At 43.9% G+C, this 18,541-nt stretch overlaps 2 protein-coding genes across 2 annotated transcripts; both read right to left on the bottom strand.

Moving 5' to 3' along the window:
* Nucleotides 1-392: 392 nt before the first annotated feature.
* Nucleotides 393-12,582, bottom strand: eef2k (eukaryotic elongation factor 2 kinase). The gene is made up of 19 exons (XM_083687051.1): nt 12,332-12,582; nt 11,341-11,629; nt 10,171-10,242; nt 8,748-8,848; nt 7,324-7,384; nt 7,090-7,127; nt 6,122-6,293; nt 5,722-5,871; nt 5,469-5,601; nt 4,994-5,121; nt 4,504-4,723; nt 4,215-4,288; nt 3,836-3,913; nt 3,606-3,662; nt 2,317-2,451; nt 1,931-2,119; nt 1,613-1,737; nt 1,238-1,416; nt 393-1,004 (listed from the first exon to the last, which is right to left on the bottom strand). Exons 2-19 carry the CDS (start codon nt 11,599-11,601, stop codon nt 886-888), a joined length of 2,292 nt encoding a protein of 763 aa, XP_083543177.1. The 5' UTR covers nt 11,602-11,629; nt 12,332-12,582; the 3' UTR covers nt 393-885.
* An 849-nt stretch (nt 12,583-13,431) lies between these two features.
* On the bottom strand, nt 13,432-17,055 carry tha1 (threonine aldolase 1). The gene is made up of 7 exons (XM_083687111.1): nt 16,654-17,055; nt 15,786-15,869; nt 15,535-15,623; nt 15,057-15,242; nt 14,566-14,703; nt 14,116-14,308; nt 13,432-13,907 (listed from the first exon to the last, which is right to left on the bottom strand). Exons 1-7 carry the CDS (start codon nt 16,943-16,945, stop codon nt 13,600-13,602), a joined length of 1,290 nt encoding a protein of 429 aa, XP_083543237.1. The 5' UTR covers nt 16,946-17,055; the 3' UTR covers nt 13,432-13,599.
* Between the last annotated feature and the right edge of the window lie 1,486 nt (nt 17,056-18,541).

Here is an 18,541-nt window from a genome sequence, read left to right on the forward strand (position 1 = left end):
GAAGGTTTTTTTTATTTCTTTTTTTACTTTTTGCCTCTAGATGTCGCCCAAGCTCCTGTAACTAGAAAACTTAATTGAAACAAGAGAGTGGTGGGTTCCAAAATGCGTTCTTGCACTCTACAGTATATTCCAGTATACGCTCTAGATAGAGTGCAAGAACGTATTTTGGAACACAGCCAGGGATTGAATGTAGTCTCTGGCAGCCGGATCTAGAAATTGTATTCATATTGTGTAACATTTTTCGACCACTGATCTCGTTGGTAACCCCTCAAAGGAGGTTCATTCATATTATAAATTAGCTACAGTATATATTACACTTGGCAGTCAGTGATTTTAAATGACAGAGAAACCCAAAGTACAAAAGCATGAAATACAAAAACTTATTATATGTATTTATTCATTTATCAAGAGACAGTTCCAGATATTCAACATGCATTCATTCATCATACACATGCATGTAAACAATGCAAGAAGTGCATTCTATATTGCATTCTATATTGCATTCTATATTGCATTCTATATTGCATTCTATATTGACATAAACTCTCTGTTTGTAAGAGTAAACAGATAAACCAATTTGTTCAAATCAGATACTCATACATTGAAAATACGTTTTTTTTGTTCGGTAAGTTGCCTCTTTCAATACAACTACATTCATTTAGCCAAAGGGTAAATGGGGACGGGAATACAAAAGGGAAATGGATAAAATCCAAAAAGATGGGAGAAAGAGGGAATCCAGCTTCAAAATTAGGGAAAAAAACAACAATCCTTGAGGATGGGATGCATAGAAGGTAATAAACACACAAACAGCACTTGGAAATTACACTATAAAAAGACTGTAATCTGTAAACGTTTAGGGTGGCTTCATTGTGAAAATCTAGAAGTTCAGTCAGATTCTTCCTCCATCATGCCCCAGGCCTCCTCAGCCTTCATGTAGTACTGGTTGGCCAGCCTGCCTTTCATAGCCTCCATCGCTGCATCTGCTGCCTCCGTGAACAGATCACCTTGATGGGGGAGAGAGAGGGTGTATTTAGGTTAGAGGCAGCAAAGGGTACGCTAAATTACACCACCCCATAACATGTGCACACATCTCAATTTAGGATTAAATGCATACAAGATTAACCAAGGCTTTGTGAAAACCTCAAGGTTACATTTTACATACAGCAAGCTCATATAGGGCTTTATCTCTTAAATAGTCTGTCAGCTCCAGTGTCTGCTTCTCTCTGTCATATCTCACCTGATCTCTGGGGGTCTATGTCGAGGCCGTGGCCCCCCTCCAGGTGCATCTCTGCCTTTCGGGCCAGCAGCAGGTAGCGAGGCTCGTCCTGCATCCCATCATACTCTCCGCCCTCGTCATAGTCTGCCATGTTCAGGACACAGTCGTACCAGTGTGCTGCCTCCTTCCAGTCCTGTTTCCTGTTAGGAAAATGTAAAAATTTTTTAAAAAAAAGTGTTCCCCTAACAAGCGACAGCAAAGTTTCCACAAGGACCTCTCCGCTCTAATACGTGACTTTAAATTCAATTCAAGTATCAGCTAATCAAAACACTCATATTTTGTCTGTTCGACATCTCTAAAACTAATTGACTGGTAGATATCCCCTAGGTGTCTGACCTGTCAGCGGAAAGGTTGACACCAGTGTCAAAGGCTCGGGCAACCAGGATCATACTGGGCCTGTCCCCAGCCTCTGCAGCCTGAAGCAGGTACCGGAACCCCTTCATCCGGCTGCCTGCGTTGTCCTGAGGATTTAACAATGCATCACAACAGAAGAGAGAGTCAATACAGACAAATAACTGTGTGGAAGATGGGGGTAGGAATGAGGGCCAGAAAGAGAAAGAAAAAACACCCTCACTGACACACACACACACACACACACACACACACACACACACACACACACACACACACACACACACACACACACACACGTACCTCTAGCTCTAGCTCTGGTAATATGTGATGTGGTAGTTGTAAATAGCACTGTCCCATGGCAACAATGGCCTCTAGTTCCCCACACATGGCAGCTCTCTCCAGATGGTACATAGCCGAGTCCTGGTCCCACGCCTCGTCCTTCTCACAGAACCGGCCTGCCTCGTGGTACCGCACCATCGCCAGATGGACCTAACAGAAAGGGAGAGAGGGAGAAAGTGAGAGAAGTTTAGGTCCAACCTTTGTGTTTGAATTTAGCCTGTGCAATAAAAGACAATGTACATAACAATGCATCAATTTCCTCAAACAATTAAGAAAACTAGAATGGCCCTAATGCCAATCCATTTCAATGTCACTCTATGTGGTGATCCACCTCAACCGCTCCTCACCTTTCCAAGGACTGATACGCCGATCATTTTCTTGAGCTGCAGAGAGTTGAGTCTGTCCATCTCCACAGCCACACAGGACGATCGGTGGACGTGAGCACGAGACGAGTGGTAGAAGCTCCATTTCTCCTCTGTCAGCTGGATAGACACACAAAATCAGAACTAAGGCCAGGCCAATATGTACTCTCTGTATGCTATCCAACACATGCTATCCATTCCATTGTTTATAGTAATAACATGATTACAAATGCTTCCAATTAAACTGACAACTACAATTTGTACAATGCAAATTACATTTCACACTCCAGGTGTGTACAACTCCAGTCTTCCAGGGCAGAGAGGGGTGTCTACTGGGTTCTAGTGTTCCACAGTTTTATTGTTCTACTCTTGAAAGATAAGAGAAATGTGTCGACTGAGAGCTGGAGGAGCACACAACCTGTTAGTGTGGTATTCTCAGATTTATGAGCCATGCGTTGTGAAAAAACATGATTGTGGTGAACAGGCGGTTATGAATGATGGGAGTCATTTTGGCCTGAATGATTAGTCAGGTGATTTCTTTAAGGAGAGAGCAGGTAGATGGGATTTGATGGACATTGGACCAAATGAGGAGAGCCAAATGAGGAGAGATCCCTTTCTTAGGCCATAAAAACTCAGGCAATTAGTTCTTATCAGAGCAGTAGACCTATGAAGTTCAGTAAACTCAGTTTGAGATTCAGAATTTGGTTGGCCATGATGTTGAAACAAAAACCTTTCAAGAGACAATAACATTCTAATGAGAATGAAAGTCAGAATGTTATCGTCATAAAATGTTTGGTGCCAATATCGGGGATAGCTTGCTGAACACTGTACATCAATAGATCTGGTTATTATCAGAGCCATAAAAGGTCTTTACCCTTTATGGTTCTGGAATGCATCTAAGAAATAACTTAATCAAGTGTAAGTACATGGGTGCTCCACACTGCAAAAGGAGAGAGGCCTGGTTTAGGGGCCTACATGCAGGGAATCACCGATTCAGTCTCAGGAGTGTTTGCATATGTGTTAGGGGAGTGCCTGCTGGCCACATACATCTTTCTCTAGTGAGGAAACAGAAAACGCATCAAGATCTCAGAGGGAGGATGGATGACAAAATAAAAAAGAAATTGAAAGCAGACTCAGTTATTACAGGAATGAGCCAGAGATCAGGTGAGGATGAGACACAGCGGTCACGACAGTTATTTGATTATGGAGATCATGGTGAGGATGACGATGATGATGCTGATGAAGATTAGTCATGGTAATCATCATTTGTTTACCTGTCTGATACTGTCCTCGTCCGACTCAGAGTAGTGTCTGTTGTAGCGGTGGCGGGCCTACAGGGGGTTCAAGTGTGTTAATATTACTACAGGATACATACATTTGTCCGCATGGGATGGTCCAAACATGGATTCTTCAGATAATGGAATAATAGTAGGAAAATAATAATTCTAGCTAAGAGATAAGAATAGAGGAGAAACAGGGTGTTGGTATGTAGGAGACCATGTACCCCATCTGCATGGTCGTTAGGGTCCCCTTCACTCCTCCTCTCACTAGGACAGCCACTGTCCCCTTCACTCTCTGACTCCTGTAGACGCAAAACACACAGTCCTGAGTATAGCATAGATCTACGGCATCTTTATCATAGAGATAAATACAGATCTCTATGATGTACAGTGCAGGGGAGGCTGGTGGAGGTAGACATTGGAGGAGTTCCTCATTGTAATGCATGGAACGGAATGAGGAATGGTATCAAACACGCGTCCTCCAATTTCTACCTCCACCAGTCCACAGTGGCACCTAAAGTGCAACCAAAAGAACATATCAATCATCTCTGACGAAGTAGTGTTCCTTTTATTCCCACCTCTACAATGAGAGACATTGCTCACCTTGCACTCCCGGTCACTGTTGTTACTGCGGGAATGTCTGTCTTGCTCGTTCATCTCATTTATGAAAGACCAGCCTGTGGATGGAAAACTGCTGTTAGACTGTAAGAGGAGCCATGTCAAATACAGGCAACAGAAAAAAGGTGTAGTTCCACTTCAGCATCTATATGGGGCAGATGATACAGAACTAGCTATGAACAGAAGATTTTGCATGAAAATGTTTTTCACCATTCAAAACATTCCCAAACTATACTATTCTCATTCTGTCAGAGCCCTTCAACAGTGAGCTTACCCAGAGGGGACTTGCCCATAGAGCCTAGCAGACCGATGGGGGAGCAGGGGAGGACGCGTGGCGAGCAGGGAATAGACTCCATGTCACTCATGCTATCGTCTGCAGACGAGGTCTCAGAGAGGCGGGACAGGAGAGGGGGCGCACGGCCCACTGAGATGGTGCGAACCCGGGGGGAGCCACACGGCTCCTCACAACCCCTCAGCACTGTCTGAGCTGACCTCTGATTGGAGGGCAGGAAGATAAAAGAGAGGAGGAAAGAGAAGAGGAGCAAAGAGGAAGGGAGGGGGGAAAAAGGACGAGAGAGAATAGGAGAGGTGGGTTAGATGGTTAAATGTAGTACTTAAATTCAGCAGACAGCTGGAAACATCTGGTAACTAGGCCTGTGGTGAAATAACTTTGGCGAAAGTATTGTGATTGTGATGCATCTGTAGCAATGCCATGCAGGAAGCAATCACGTCAGTGATAATATGTGCTGATAAAGGAGTCTCACCAGCAGTTTGTTGGTGCTGTCTAGTTGAGCGTTCTCTGCAGAGGAGAGGTCAAAGGGTGTGAGGCCCATACTCTTACAGATCTTATTACACAGGTGGGAGTGGAAGAACAGCGCCATGCCTCGCACACCTGAAACACACACACACACACACACACAAAATTGAGTCAGGATGGTGAAAGGTTGAAGGGCTCTTGTGAAATCTTCAGAAGGTCATTGCTCACTCTTGGAGTTGTTCAATTTGTTATTAGGTTTTATGCATCAACTATACACACAAACAGAAATCCCAACATGCCCTTAATATAGTAGTAGGGGTCGTGACCAGCCCCTTTAGGGTCACAGACAGGGTTGTTGTTAGAGACCACAATGCGTAGGAGATTGGGAATCACTGCCCTAACAGTTACTGTCAGTAGTCTGTCCATCTACCTCATAGGCGAGAGAGAGAGAGAGAGAGAGAGACAGAGAGAGAGTGCCGTACCCAGGTTTCCATCTCCATAGTCAGTCCCCTTCTCTGTGTGGATCTGGGGGTCTGTGTACAGGTCTCCTACTCCCTGAATGTCCACCACAATCAGCTGGTGCCCTGAGCGCTCAAATGAGAAGTGACTGAAAGCCTGTGGGCACAGAGAGGGGAGAGGCAGAGCAGAAGTGGTCAGTACATCTAGTACAGAAAGTACTGCACTTTCAGCAGATTTAAAAAGAGAGAGGGGAAATAAAAGGTTGGCCCCACGTACCTGAGGAGTGAGTCTGATGTTGTCGTCTCTGACAAAGCCAGAGTTGGAGTTGTATTTGATGTACTTCCCCTCAATGTAATGTTCCAGATGGAAAAGAGGTTTTCCTGGCCGATCCATCATCTCCACAACACACATCTGCATGATGTCCACCTGAGAGAGAGAGAGAGAGAGAGAGAGATAGGGAGAGAGAGAGAGAGAGGGAGAGGGAGAGGTACTTTATTTAGGGGTAAGCTGTTAGAAAAGGTATGAAAAGGCAACAATCAAACCAAGCGTCCACATATACACACTGGCCGAGGTGTAACAGTCATGCATTAATAGGTAGAAAAGAGAAGACATTCATCCACAGTCAGTGGATCACGGCACTCCATAGCACAGAGGGATGGTGAGAGTTCCTCTGTACCTGTTTGGGTGGCTTGTGACGGTTGTACTCCTCTCCCCAGAGTTTAGCCTCCATCTGCAGCCTCACATCCTCAAAGTACACGTCTCTATCCACTGGCTCCATGTAGCTCTTTGACACATAGTTAGACGCTGACTTCCAGTTGCTACTGTGGGAGAAATTAGACAGCTTCTTCCTGAAAAAGATGGAGAAAACACATGAGAAATATCAAAATTCATAAGAAACCAATGAAAAAGTTAAGCCTAAACTATGAAGACATTTAAACAACTATATCCTGAAAGATTGTATTTGTCTATCAGTTGCTGATTGTGTATTTTGCTGACAAAACAAAATAAGTTTTCTTGTGAGAACCAGCAGTCAGTTTGGGCTTCTTTGTGATTTATTTTCCTATCCAGCGGGTTTTCTGAGAGGAATGTTCTGTGGGATGCAGACTGCCAGTAGCCAAACTGAGGGTGGATGGATGGCTTCCCTCAGTTCCCTCAACTGTTCCCACAGAAGGAGGAGATTATAGAAAATTATAAAATATCCCATAATAACAATTTCCCAAATCCCTTCAAACACCAGGCTGGACCAGGGCCATAGAAATATAGACTTTGGCAAACTATGTTTTGAGATTTTGAAATGTAGTAGGCACCATGTTGGCCCCAGAATTCCAAATTGGAATGTTTTTGTAAGGCAATGTTTGGTGCTAACATGGAAGATAGTTATAGAGTTCAGCCAACTATCTACTGTATAGCTCTGGGCTGGCCTAAGAGACAGTGGGATTCTTTCTTGGTCTGACGATATGTGTGGAATGTGAACCTGGGTAGCTTGTGCTGTCTTAAAAACTGCCTGCTGTGTTTATGCTACATCCAGAGGACTGTGTAATATGACTCTAACTAGTAGGGACAAGAGGGCAACAACCTTTGGATGAGAAGACCAGATGATAATGGAAAACATGATTAATTTAATTATTCAGGGAGAGAACTTACGTTCTGAAGCATTCCCTCATGGCCCCTCTTCCAAAGGGCTGTGAGAAACCACAATGAACAAACCGTCGTCTCAGACTCAAAGAATTTGATAACCTTCTGAGAAGATTTACATCAGTGAAAACAGTAGACTAAGTGAAGTCTGTTTCATTCTATTTAAATACATAATACATATCACAGAGAACAATGATATCCATCAATATCATGATAATTGAAAGAGGAGGAGATTATATATACCTGTCCAGACATCTTTATGTGGACCTGGTCTTGAGCCCACTCCCCTGTGACAGCATTGTACCTGAGCAAGAAGATAACAAATACAATTCACTATTTATTAAACATCAAGATTCCTTGCAGTATGTGGCATTAATGTTCAAGCTAAATTTACATTTGAAATATGTTGGTGACAACCTTGCCAGTTAATAGAGTAAATAGAGTTTCCACCATATTTTTTTGCAACTATTCAGTCCTTTCAGCTCTGTGAACAATTACATGCTTAGAGGATGGGACAATGGACCAAATTAGAACCATGCAAATACCACATATAGCCTACATACTTCAACTTGTTTTGACCTGAAAAAGACAGACTGAGGTCCAGAACTATGACCTATCACCTCCCCTGGTGGGTGCCTTCTACGTCAGAGCTCAGACCCCAGGACCCTGCGGTGTGGAGAGGAGCTCTGTGGCACTGGGCCATCATTCTAGTCTTGTTCCCCAGCTGTGGGTATGTTACTACATGACTTACATAATACTTACTTACATTATCAACACACACCATTAACAGTGTGGCTGGTCCCTGAAAAGGGAAAGTAAGGATTGCTTTCATATACAGTATATCTGAAAAAAAGAGTACAGTCCACTATAAAAACTCCACATTATGGCTATTATCAGTCTGACACCTTCTCTATACAAAATCCATATGGGGAGAGAGTATCACACAGAACTGTGTGATACTCCTTATTTTGCAAGGTGACTGGCTTCCTGAGTTCATGAATATGTCAAAGGAGCATTTCACTTTTTAAGTGCTTTTTAAAAGCAGCTGGAGTATAGTGCACTGATAGGACAACCAGAGATGTCCTGTGTCTACGTCTAATATTGACACAGTCCTGCCCTACCAGTGTTTGTCTTGGCCTAGAACACCCTGTACCATGGTTGTCATTCTATTCTGGAATCAGCCTCTTCTACTGGGGGCAATTGGCTAAGAGTCCAGCGAGGCTTTTGAGGAGTGAAGTTACAATCAGCTTATAATTAGCACATGAAAAGAGTACATGAGAGCTGATCCCTATGCTAGGAAACCCTCTTCCTCCCCTTCAGGAATGACTGTGTTATGTAAATCCATTGAGCTGAGTTTTAAAAGCGCATGCCAATACATGTCAGGGAATGTACAGTAGTAGGTAATTTTCTCTCTGCTATTGTTCAGGGTGGGTGGGCCACACCGGTTCAGTTCTGTTGCTGACTACACTGCTAAAAGAATTTGGTTTCAAACCTAACTCAGATATCTGCCAGAGGGGTACAGTCCTTAGTGCACCATCCCAAAATAGCCTGGAGAGGCTGATGGAAATTGAATGTTATATGGGCAGCAGTATTTGTCAACAACTCAAATCCAGGTCAAGGGTTAACCCCACAGACCTATACTGTCTAATAACCCGTACTGTAGGTACCTGTAGCGTATGCAGGGTTCCGTCTCTACTTCCTCCAGGTGAAACTCTGCCCAGGGGTCAGGCATAACTTTGGCCTTCTCTATAGCATGTTTCCAGGCTGCCTGTACCAGTGAGAAAAGACACATCTTAGCCAACTATCACACTGTTTTTCAGCTAATGGTTGGGGACTCTGGAGGGAATCTGATGATCTCCTTCCCTCATTCATCTAAATCAATTGAGGTGGGAAAAAATATACAGAGAAAAACTGACACACAGGCACACAAATAATAAAAGGTTGTTTCAGGAAAAAAATAGACAAAACAATCGGATTGAATCATGTCATGATTAAATAATGCATGAATATCATATTAGAAATAAGACACTTTTATTTTTTTACCTACTATAGGAAAAGTCACACATGAGCTGTCCCAAATGGTTGGCAGCCAAGAGCTCTCGATTTCACAGTCATATAAATCATTAACTTTGTATCACAAGTGTAATTTGATAACCACAGCCTAGCATTTATATTGGCTGTCTGCACTTCTGTTAAAGTCATCTTATTTCGCTTTTTCAGAACTAGAAATTATCCAAGTGTCACACTAGAAATGCACACCTGTGCTAGTAACCTTAACCCTCACCCTCCATACAGTACAGCCCTCCTGCACACTACGACATCATTGGACGCCAACCACGACATGGCATTCTAGACAAACTTATATTTAGCATGAACTATTTATATATTTGCAAAATCTAGAGGGTCATGTTTTTAACAGGCAGAAGGTCATGTCTGTTTTGCAAGGAGCAGGATCAAGTCGCACGTCAATCCCATGTCACCTGAAAGAGTGTGTGCCTCTTTACACGTCGTCCCCTGAAGATCTCCTCATCACCAGATTAAACCGCCAGTATAAGCTGTAGTGGTAAAGCATGGTACTGTACACACTTGAGACACACTTGACCACACTGACTGAAGTAAAAGAGTTTGCTCTCCCTTGTATTACTCCTGGGAGGACTTCAAGACCATCTGTATACAGCGTGAGGAACTGGATTAAACTGATCTTTAAAAACTGTTAAATATGTTTTGACAGCACTATATATCTTTATGCATCACACAAATATGGTACTCTCCTTCTACAAAGATTAAGAACAAAAAGCTACCAGAGAGGCAGAGAAAGTTTGAAAACTTTGCATCATAATTTGTTCAAAGCTCTTTAGTCAGAGACTCCTGAGGGCTGCTACATTGGTTAGGAGACATATAGAAGAATGTTACAAGGATTAAGTAAATGGCATAAATAAAGGAAGCAAATTCCTAAGAAGGTGAGAACATGCAAACACATTGAAGGGGGAAAAGGGAAGAGAGAAGAACAGAATTAAGGAATGAATTAATGCCAAGAAGGTCACTGGTGCAGAAGGAGGGAGGGATGAAAGAATTGAGTTTGTAGCCTACCCGTGCACTCTCAGATAACGCCCCAAACATGACCGACTGCTGTGCTGGCTTGGTTTCTGTTTTTGTTTCATTCTATGAGGAGAAGTAGAGAAATGATCTGTTTTTTTATCATCAGAGAACCATACAGTAAGGGACAGAGCCATACAAAGTTCAACAAACTGTCTTCCATGCTGGCCTTGGATCAAACAGTTCATGACAATAGCATTCTAATTAGCATTTTAAGTAGAATGTAATTGTCTTGGTACTTTGTACGCATATTAAAATGTTGTTAATGTTTTATTTTACAGTCCAGTTTTAACTGATACTCGAATATCTAGCATGTTGGAAATTATGTGGTCACAAAGGACACTTTCTGGGACCTACTTGGGTAGTGGTGCTTGTGTCAATGAGGCTCAAATAATAAAGCATTATACCATATACCCTCAAAGCAAATACCTGTTATGCAGACTGTAAGATAAAGCATTTACAAGAGTTTGACAATTAATATTGATGGCTCTGTCTGTCTGATGATGAGGGGCTGTTTTCCCCTTCAAAGCACTACACAGTCTGGTAGCCTGGATCCAGAAGGCCAGGGGTTGAGCTGTGAGTGAGACGCATGCTTACATATGACATCATCAGTGAGATGAGAACCACTCTGTGGTACTCCCTGTTCCTCAAAGGGAGTACGGTTGAGAGGCAGCTGACCTGCAGTCAGCCACAGTACAGTATAGTACAGTACAGAACACTCATACTCACTTACACTCATACTCACTCACACTCACACATAAGAGCTGTTCTTTGCATCTGCAGTGGAGAGCTCAGTGTTTTGCATACTGACCTACAGTACAGTGGGGCAATACTGTACATTGCGTGACAATTGACAAAACCTCCACTCATGTGGTCTGCATGCCTATAAGGACACACTTCATATAATATCTTCTGAATATCCTTCAGAGAGAGATGTCATTGGTTGACGACATGCACAGTATTCCTGCAAGGCATCCCCTCAATTGAAAGTAGCTTACTGTCCATCTAATACAGCACATTCATTTCTATGGTCACTGGGTGAAGCTTTGTATTGGGGTTCATTATTCTTGGGCCCTTGCTATTTGCTAACCATAATTTTCCTCCACACAGACACAGATCAGGTGACCGTGTGCCCACCTGTGCGTTTTGTATGTATGTGCTCACCTTGTATGTGAAGGTATTCTTGGGAAGGGAGTTTGAGAGCTGTGTGCTTTGGACCAGGTTCTTCAGGTAGTCACAGATGTCTTTGGTAGGACTGACTGGGTCGTCTGTGATTGGACAGATGTAGTAGTCATCGTCATCATCCTCATGACAAGTGTTGGCATCTCCAAGGGACAGTGTCCGCTGGCCAGGGACCCTCTGGCTGGGGGGTCTCCTGGCACTGCCCATCTCCTCCTCCATACTGAACATGAGGTCCTCCTCCATGGTGTCTGACAGGTGTGTGTGCTGAGTACTGGAGCCATGAAAGAGAGAATGAGCACAGGCACACATAAGAACATGCATATTGCGGACACAGACACACATAAGAACATGCATATTGTGGACACAGACACACATAAGAACATGCATATTGTGGACACAGACACACATAAGAACATGCATATTGTGGACACAGACATGCACATGAACATGCATAAACAAACAGACAGACACAACACATACATACATACATACAACAACCAGATCAGTGTGTAGTGACTGATCCAACAACAGATACTCGAAATGGTATAATAACAATTAACAAGTTCGATATTTAGATCCAAAACAGTAATAACAGTAATGAGTGTCTGTTTAGCTCTATTCAATCTGTCACACATGCTAAATATCAACAACTGTCACTGTGTGGGATCTACTTCACAGCCCAGTGCAGTCAGTGTTGTAGTCTCTAGGTAAGGAAGGAAGTCTATTACCACCACTCAGCAAAACCTGCAGGACTACTAAACTATATGATGATCAGTCATGTTCATAATGACAGTCATATTCATTATAAAATCGCTGTTATAGTTTTGTGCATATTCATCCATGCTTTTCTCATATTCAATGCTTTTACTATGACATTTGCAAAGCAATGTGTAGGTTGCAAGACATGCGAATTTAAACAAACAAGCATAAACAGATACAGAGCCTGACCAGCAGCACTGTACAATTGCCTAACCTTATGAAAGCTGGTCAAATTTGGCGAAGGAAATATGCATGCCTCGTCCGCCCAAGATAGCTAGATAAATTCTCTTCCTCCTTCCTTGAGTTCATCAGCGATCTAACGAACAGCTACTGTGGATTTTGAGCTACTGACATTCAAAGTGGATCGCTGAATAGACCTGTCCTGGTTGATCCTCGTCCCATTGGAGGTGAGGGACGATTTGTTCCTTTCTCGGTAGTTTTGTCCGTTCCCTGGTCCACCACTACGACTTGGGCTCCCTGCACGTATCGCAATCTGCGAATAACAGCCACGCCCCTTCAACGAGCAGCGAGCTGGAAGTAAGCCAACAGGAACCCGTCCGTTTCATTCATGACTGTAAAATGTCACATTTAATAGCTAGCTCGCTTGTAAACCGAGAATGATGAGAGACCTAAAGTTGTTTCTTAGAAGTCGACGGTACAGAGAAACATGTCACTCAGATACACAAAAGCTTGCTATAGCCGTCGACTAGCTACCATTCGATTAGCCATATTATATATTGACATGTTTTACATTATATGTCTAATAATTGTGTATTACCATAACAGTTTACCCGTCTTATTAGTGTATAGTAGATACATCGTTGAGCTAATTAGAGTATGCGTATCAAAATTACTTTTGTTCCATCGAGGAAACAGAAGGTAGCGTGGCCGAGTGGTCTAAGGCGCTGGATTTAGGCTCCAGTCATTTCGATGGCGTGGGTTCGAATCCCACCGCTGCCAGGTCTTTTAAAAGGTTTTTGTCTCAAACGGGTTCTGAGTGTCACTCTCTACAATTACACGTTATTTGATGTCAGGTAGATTGTACTTTCCTGCGTACCGTTTTGAAGTGAAAATGATCCATGCTACATATTCTTTGTTCTCTGGAGTGCAAGTTGTACTATCAGGACAAATACTGTAATCTAGTGCCATCTAGTGGTCATATTAAGTAATTAAATTTCAATAAAGCGTCCACTCTTGACATTCTTTTAGTTTGACAATGCAATTTGATAATGTATTTTTGTGGTTGTAATCATATATCAACAACTTAGACTGTTTTAATGCATGACAGGACACTAAGTCATTTAGAAGCTTTCATTTATCAATGAAAATTAAAGCTGAAATCACGCGTTGTCAAAAACGTGTTCATTGAACGTGCTTCCAGTTGACCATGAATCTCCATGGTCAGGGTGGACCTAGCCTGCAGTCTCTGGCTGGTTCAGGGTACATCAAGATGGGACCACACATCTAGGTGAGTCTAAGGCTTCAGTGGGCCCTGAGCCTCTCCTGGGAGTGCTGCCTGGCCACAAACTGCAGCTTCTGTATGGCCAAATGGGTATCCTCCAGGGAGATTCCGAGGTGCCACACAGCCCGGACAGAGCCTCCAACGTGGGGGAACATGAGCACCCGTACATGAGCACCCAGGGCAGCTTCCTCCCCCTCCCCCACTCCAGCCATTAGGGCACAGAACTGTGCAGGAGTCAATGACGGGTCACGCAGACGGAAACGCAGGATGTTTGTTTCCACGGCAGCCATGTCAACTTCGCACAGAGGGGGGTCGCACTCCGACAGCGCTGGGGGGAGAGGGAGGAGACATACATTAGTTTGGTTTTGGATATATTTTGGAAATATACAATATCTTTGCCATGGAAGGCCATTAGCCCAGCATTAACATTAGTACCACACTGTGGCCCTACTGGAGCAGAACTGGCCACCCTTGTGAAATCTGTTTTTGAGAGCGGGAGTGTGTGCATAGTGCAAACATAGGAGATGTCTACCCACCTTGAGCGAAGGTCTTTGTGTTACAGTGGTCCTCGTCCAGCCTTACTACCATCTCCCCCAGTGCCAGCTTGCCTGCTGCTGCCAGTATACCTGCCTGGCGCATCCCCCCACCCAAGGCCTTGCGACAACGCACTGCCCGAGCAATGAAGTCTTGCGAACCACCCAGCATCGTACCAACAGGAGCTCCAAGACCCTGTAACACAGTACACACACACACACACACACACACATCTTGAGATACCTACATCCAGGAGATGGTTACTCACACATTGACACTGTAGCTCCTGGACCCTGCAAAGTGGCGAAAGGGCCAGGTCTCACATACACGTGCATACAACCTGTACACTGATACACACGTTTGTTGAGTTGGCCTTGGACAGACACCTGTTGACAGCGTAAATTGGATGTGGCACACTGATAGTGTTGGCCTACATGTGTACATGTTCTCACCTTGGACAGACACACGCTGACAGTGTGTGTGTGCTGTGTTATGGTTGATGGTGATACTCTCTGGGCTATAGCTGCGTTCATCAGCCTGGCTCCATCCATGTGCACAGTCAGACCATACTTGTCAGCTACACCACGCAGCTGGTGGAGGGAAACACACACAGACAGTTAACACATACATGCACAGTTAGCTGAGTCCCTCTTTTTTTTTTTTATTTAAATATGTTTTTAGGGCATTTCTGCTTTATTGGGATAGAGACAGTAGAGGTTGACAGGAAGGATGGGTGAGAGAGAATCGAACCAGGAACCTTGCGATTATGTGGTATGCGCATTAGTGTGCTACGCCACTAAGTGCCCTGAGTCCCTCTTTTATGTCATAATATTTCTCCATACCTTGAGCAAACACACACATCCAAGACTTGTGAAGATGTACAGTATATGCTGCTGTCCACCTACCCCCCCCCCCCCCCCCCCTTTCCAACACACAGTCTCACCTGTTGGAGGAAGGGTAAAGGCAGCATGCGGCCGCCTTGTATGTTGTGTGTGTTTTCCACACACACCAGGCGTGAGCGGGGGTAGTGGGGGTCAGGGTATCCATGACGAATCTTTGACTCTAGCTGGTTCAGGTCAAATGTCCCGTCAGGCAGGTTGGTCACAGTGGTGGAGTGGACGCCAGCCAGCTGTGGCAAAACACACACACACACACACACACACACACACACACACACACACGGACACACACACAGACACACACACAGACACATAAATGTACAGTTATCATCTGATTCCGAGCAAGGTAGCTGTATGCTGGATTAGTAGAGGTTAGAGAGAAGAGTGTGTGTGTGTGTGTGTGTGTGTGTGTGTGTCTGTGTGTGTGTCTGTGTGTGTGTGTGAGATGTATGTGTCCTAAACCGCATTTGTGTATAATTACTGTAGTTCTAAGAGAGTGTGTATTGTATCGTGTAAGCATACCTGTGCACTCCCTCCTTGCTCATAGATGTGCAGGTGAGATAGATCCCCCACAATCATCTCATCTCCCCTCTCCCTGCAGTGCACCATCACTGAACACAACATCACACACAGGAACACGCAGGAAAAATACGCTATTAGGTGTATAGGGTCTTACTATACAGAAATACATTTCCTGTGCAGGGGAGAGATATGTGGATGTGTGAGTATAATAGCATCAGTCATCTCAGTCCCTCCCAGCCCTTCCAGCTCACCTGCTATCAGATTGCCCATGGTTCCAGAGGGGACAAACAGAGCTGCCTCCATCCCAAACATATCAGCAGCCATCTTCTGGAGTTCTGCGTGTGCGTGCGCACACACCACATACACATACACATACACATACACATACACATACACATACACACACACACACACACACACACACACACACACACACACACACACACACTCCATAAGGTTCAGACCCCTTAGCAGAGCTGTGCCATTATGCTGACATGCTGAAGATGAGAATGCTGACAGCCGTTTTGAATATAGGCTATAAAAGGTTAATGGGATGTTCCATCCGTTTTATTCCCTGGTTTGGTCCTGACCTTGGCTGTAGTTGATTAACCCTGACAGTTACATATTCTGCTTCCTTAGATATTGAGAAGTCATATTTTCGGCTCATTCATTCTGGAAATGTGTTGAAAACACTTTGCAGACACTTCAAACCAACTAATATTATGACCCCCCCCCCCCCCCCCCCCCCCGAAGACTCTGTCTGCAATCGCCTTTTGAAAAGTCACTTTACTACACTGTAGCATTTTGTAACAATGACAACGAAATGCAAAAGTGTATTACAATGCAACAAAGTGACTTTTCAGAAAGTAATAATGCAGACAAATTCTTCAGAGAGGGATCCTGTCATAATATGAGTTAGATTGGAGTGTCTGTAAGGTGTTTTGAACATATTTCCAGAATTAATGGCTAAACAAATATTACTACTCAATATCTAAGGAAGCAACATATGTAACTAAAACTGTCTGGGTTAATCAACTACAGCCAAGGTCAGGAACCAAACCACGAAAAAAAAGGGGTATAACATCCAAGTACAAAATCCGATAATTTCATTCCTCTGACCGTTGACAGTTGGGTCCTCTCCGAACACATCGTCTCCGACCTCGGCCTCTGCCATAGCCTGTCGCATGGCCACTCCAGGCTTGGTCACCGTGTCACTGCGGAGGTCCACTGTACGGACATTAGCTGCTCCAGCCTGGGTACGGTCGCTAGATTTAGCGGTCTCATAGTAGGGTCGAACGGAGTCCCGTACCTGCACCGAGGGGAGCAAGTGTCGATGTTTTGGTGAGATGGCACCCCGGTTCACACGCTGCAACAAGGCACGGGCCGGAACGGTCAACGTTTTAAAAGACATTGTAGCGCTTTTGAGCGTTGCAGTAAAGCCGTTTACTCCATTGATTCACCCGCTTGTTCTGTTCATGTTATGAACTTTGCATCACTGTATTCGACAATCATTGATTCGAACTCTTTTGACTGTAAGACAGGTGCAATAGAGAATGCACCATCGATGGGCATTAAAAGTGACAAAATACATCCGCAACTCTATCTGATGGTACATTTGGCTAATATAATCGTTATTGTGGCTTTACTATTCTTCTATAGCTGTGCACACACTATCGAGAATAAAGTTCTCAGCAAAATCTCAGTTTAACATTACATACAAGGGCATTTAATTTTCCTGAGGATGGCGCTCTTACTCAGTGTACGACATGAAAGAGAAAAGCGTGTGTGTGTGTGTGTGTGTGTGTGTGTGTGTGAGAGAGAGAGAGAGAGAGAGAGAGAGAGAGAGAGAGAGAGAGAGTGTGTGTGTGTGTGTGTGTGTGTACGTGCGTCACGTGTTGTTTACATGTTCTTATTCTGACAAATTAAAATATCAAAATAGGCCCTTCGGATTATATCCCTATCTGTCACAGGCCACCAAGGACCTCGACTGACCTAGAGGCTGGATTCTGACGCTAAACCTGACTGGGGGACGACAGATATGAAAAAAGGCCAGGACTCGAAGGGCCTATTTTGATATTTTTATTTGTCATAATAAGAACATGTAAACAACACGTGAAGCACACAAACACACACACAAACGAACACAGTTAGTTCAGGAGCTCCATTTGACATTCCATACCAAGAATGCTACCATGTATAGGAAGGGTGTATGAAGGGCATTGGTTGAACTGGGTCGGATTGAGCCATAGAATGAAGCAGGATTTCAGGCCCCTCAAGTTTTCAACTGCTGCAGAATGAGCACGTCTTAAAGAATGAGGGCCCTGGTTCAGGCAACTTTTTTCATTCCACCTCAAGCACTGGAGAGAGGTGTGTGTGCCTGCACACACATGATTGCTTACAGGGTGTGTATAGAATTGTTGTGTATTGACTTGATTTGTGACCATCTCCCCCAATAGGCTAAATTGACAGATTCCATCCAAAGCCTGTGTATAGGCTAATGTAATGACCTCTTGGACTGTTCTAATACCCTGATTTGCGCACTTAATTTAGCACCCACAACCATCCAGTGCTCGCATAGTCAATGGTTACACACACACACAGACACACAGATTGTCAGTGGGGATAACATAAAGATTATTCATACCCTTCAAATAGTATCAGTATCAGTGGTATGATGTTCCATTACTGTTGTTGAACTATGTTAACGTTGGTCAGCCCACTATTTTTAATAATCTGGATAAACAGAGACTGTCAATATTTGGAAGTGGAACCTTGTGGGAATTTCTGCCGTGGGCTGAGATTAGATGGGTGGAGCAGGAAAGAGAGTGTTTGAGTAAAGTGGAGCTGAACTGAACAAAAGAAAACACACATCTCTGTTTCGCTCCCTTTCACCTGAATACCCCTGTGAGGGGGAAAACATTGGGAAATAATGCAGACAATGTGAGCTAAGGTATACACACACACACAGCACTAGTTACACAAAGACCACGTGGTCAGCATGGAGGCA

The sequence above is a fragment of the Argentina silus genome, assembly GCF_951799395.1.
Source record: "Argentina silus genome assembly, chromosome: 16".
Taxonomy (NCBI): domain Eukaryota; kingdom Metazoa; phylum Chordata; class Actinopteri; order Argentiniformes; family Argentinidae; genus Argentina; species Argentina silus.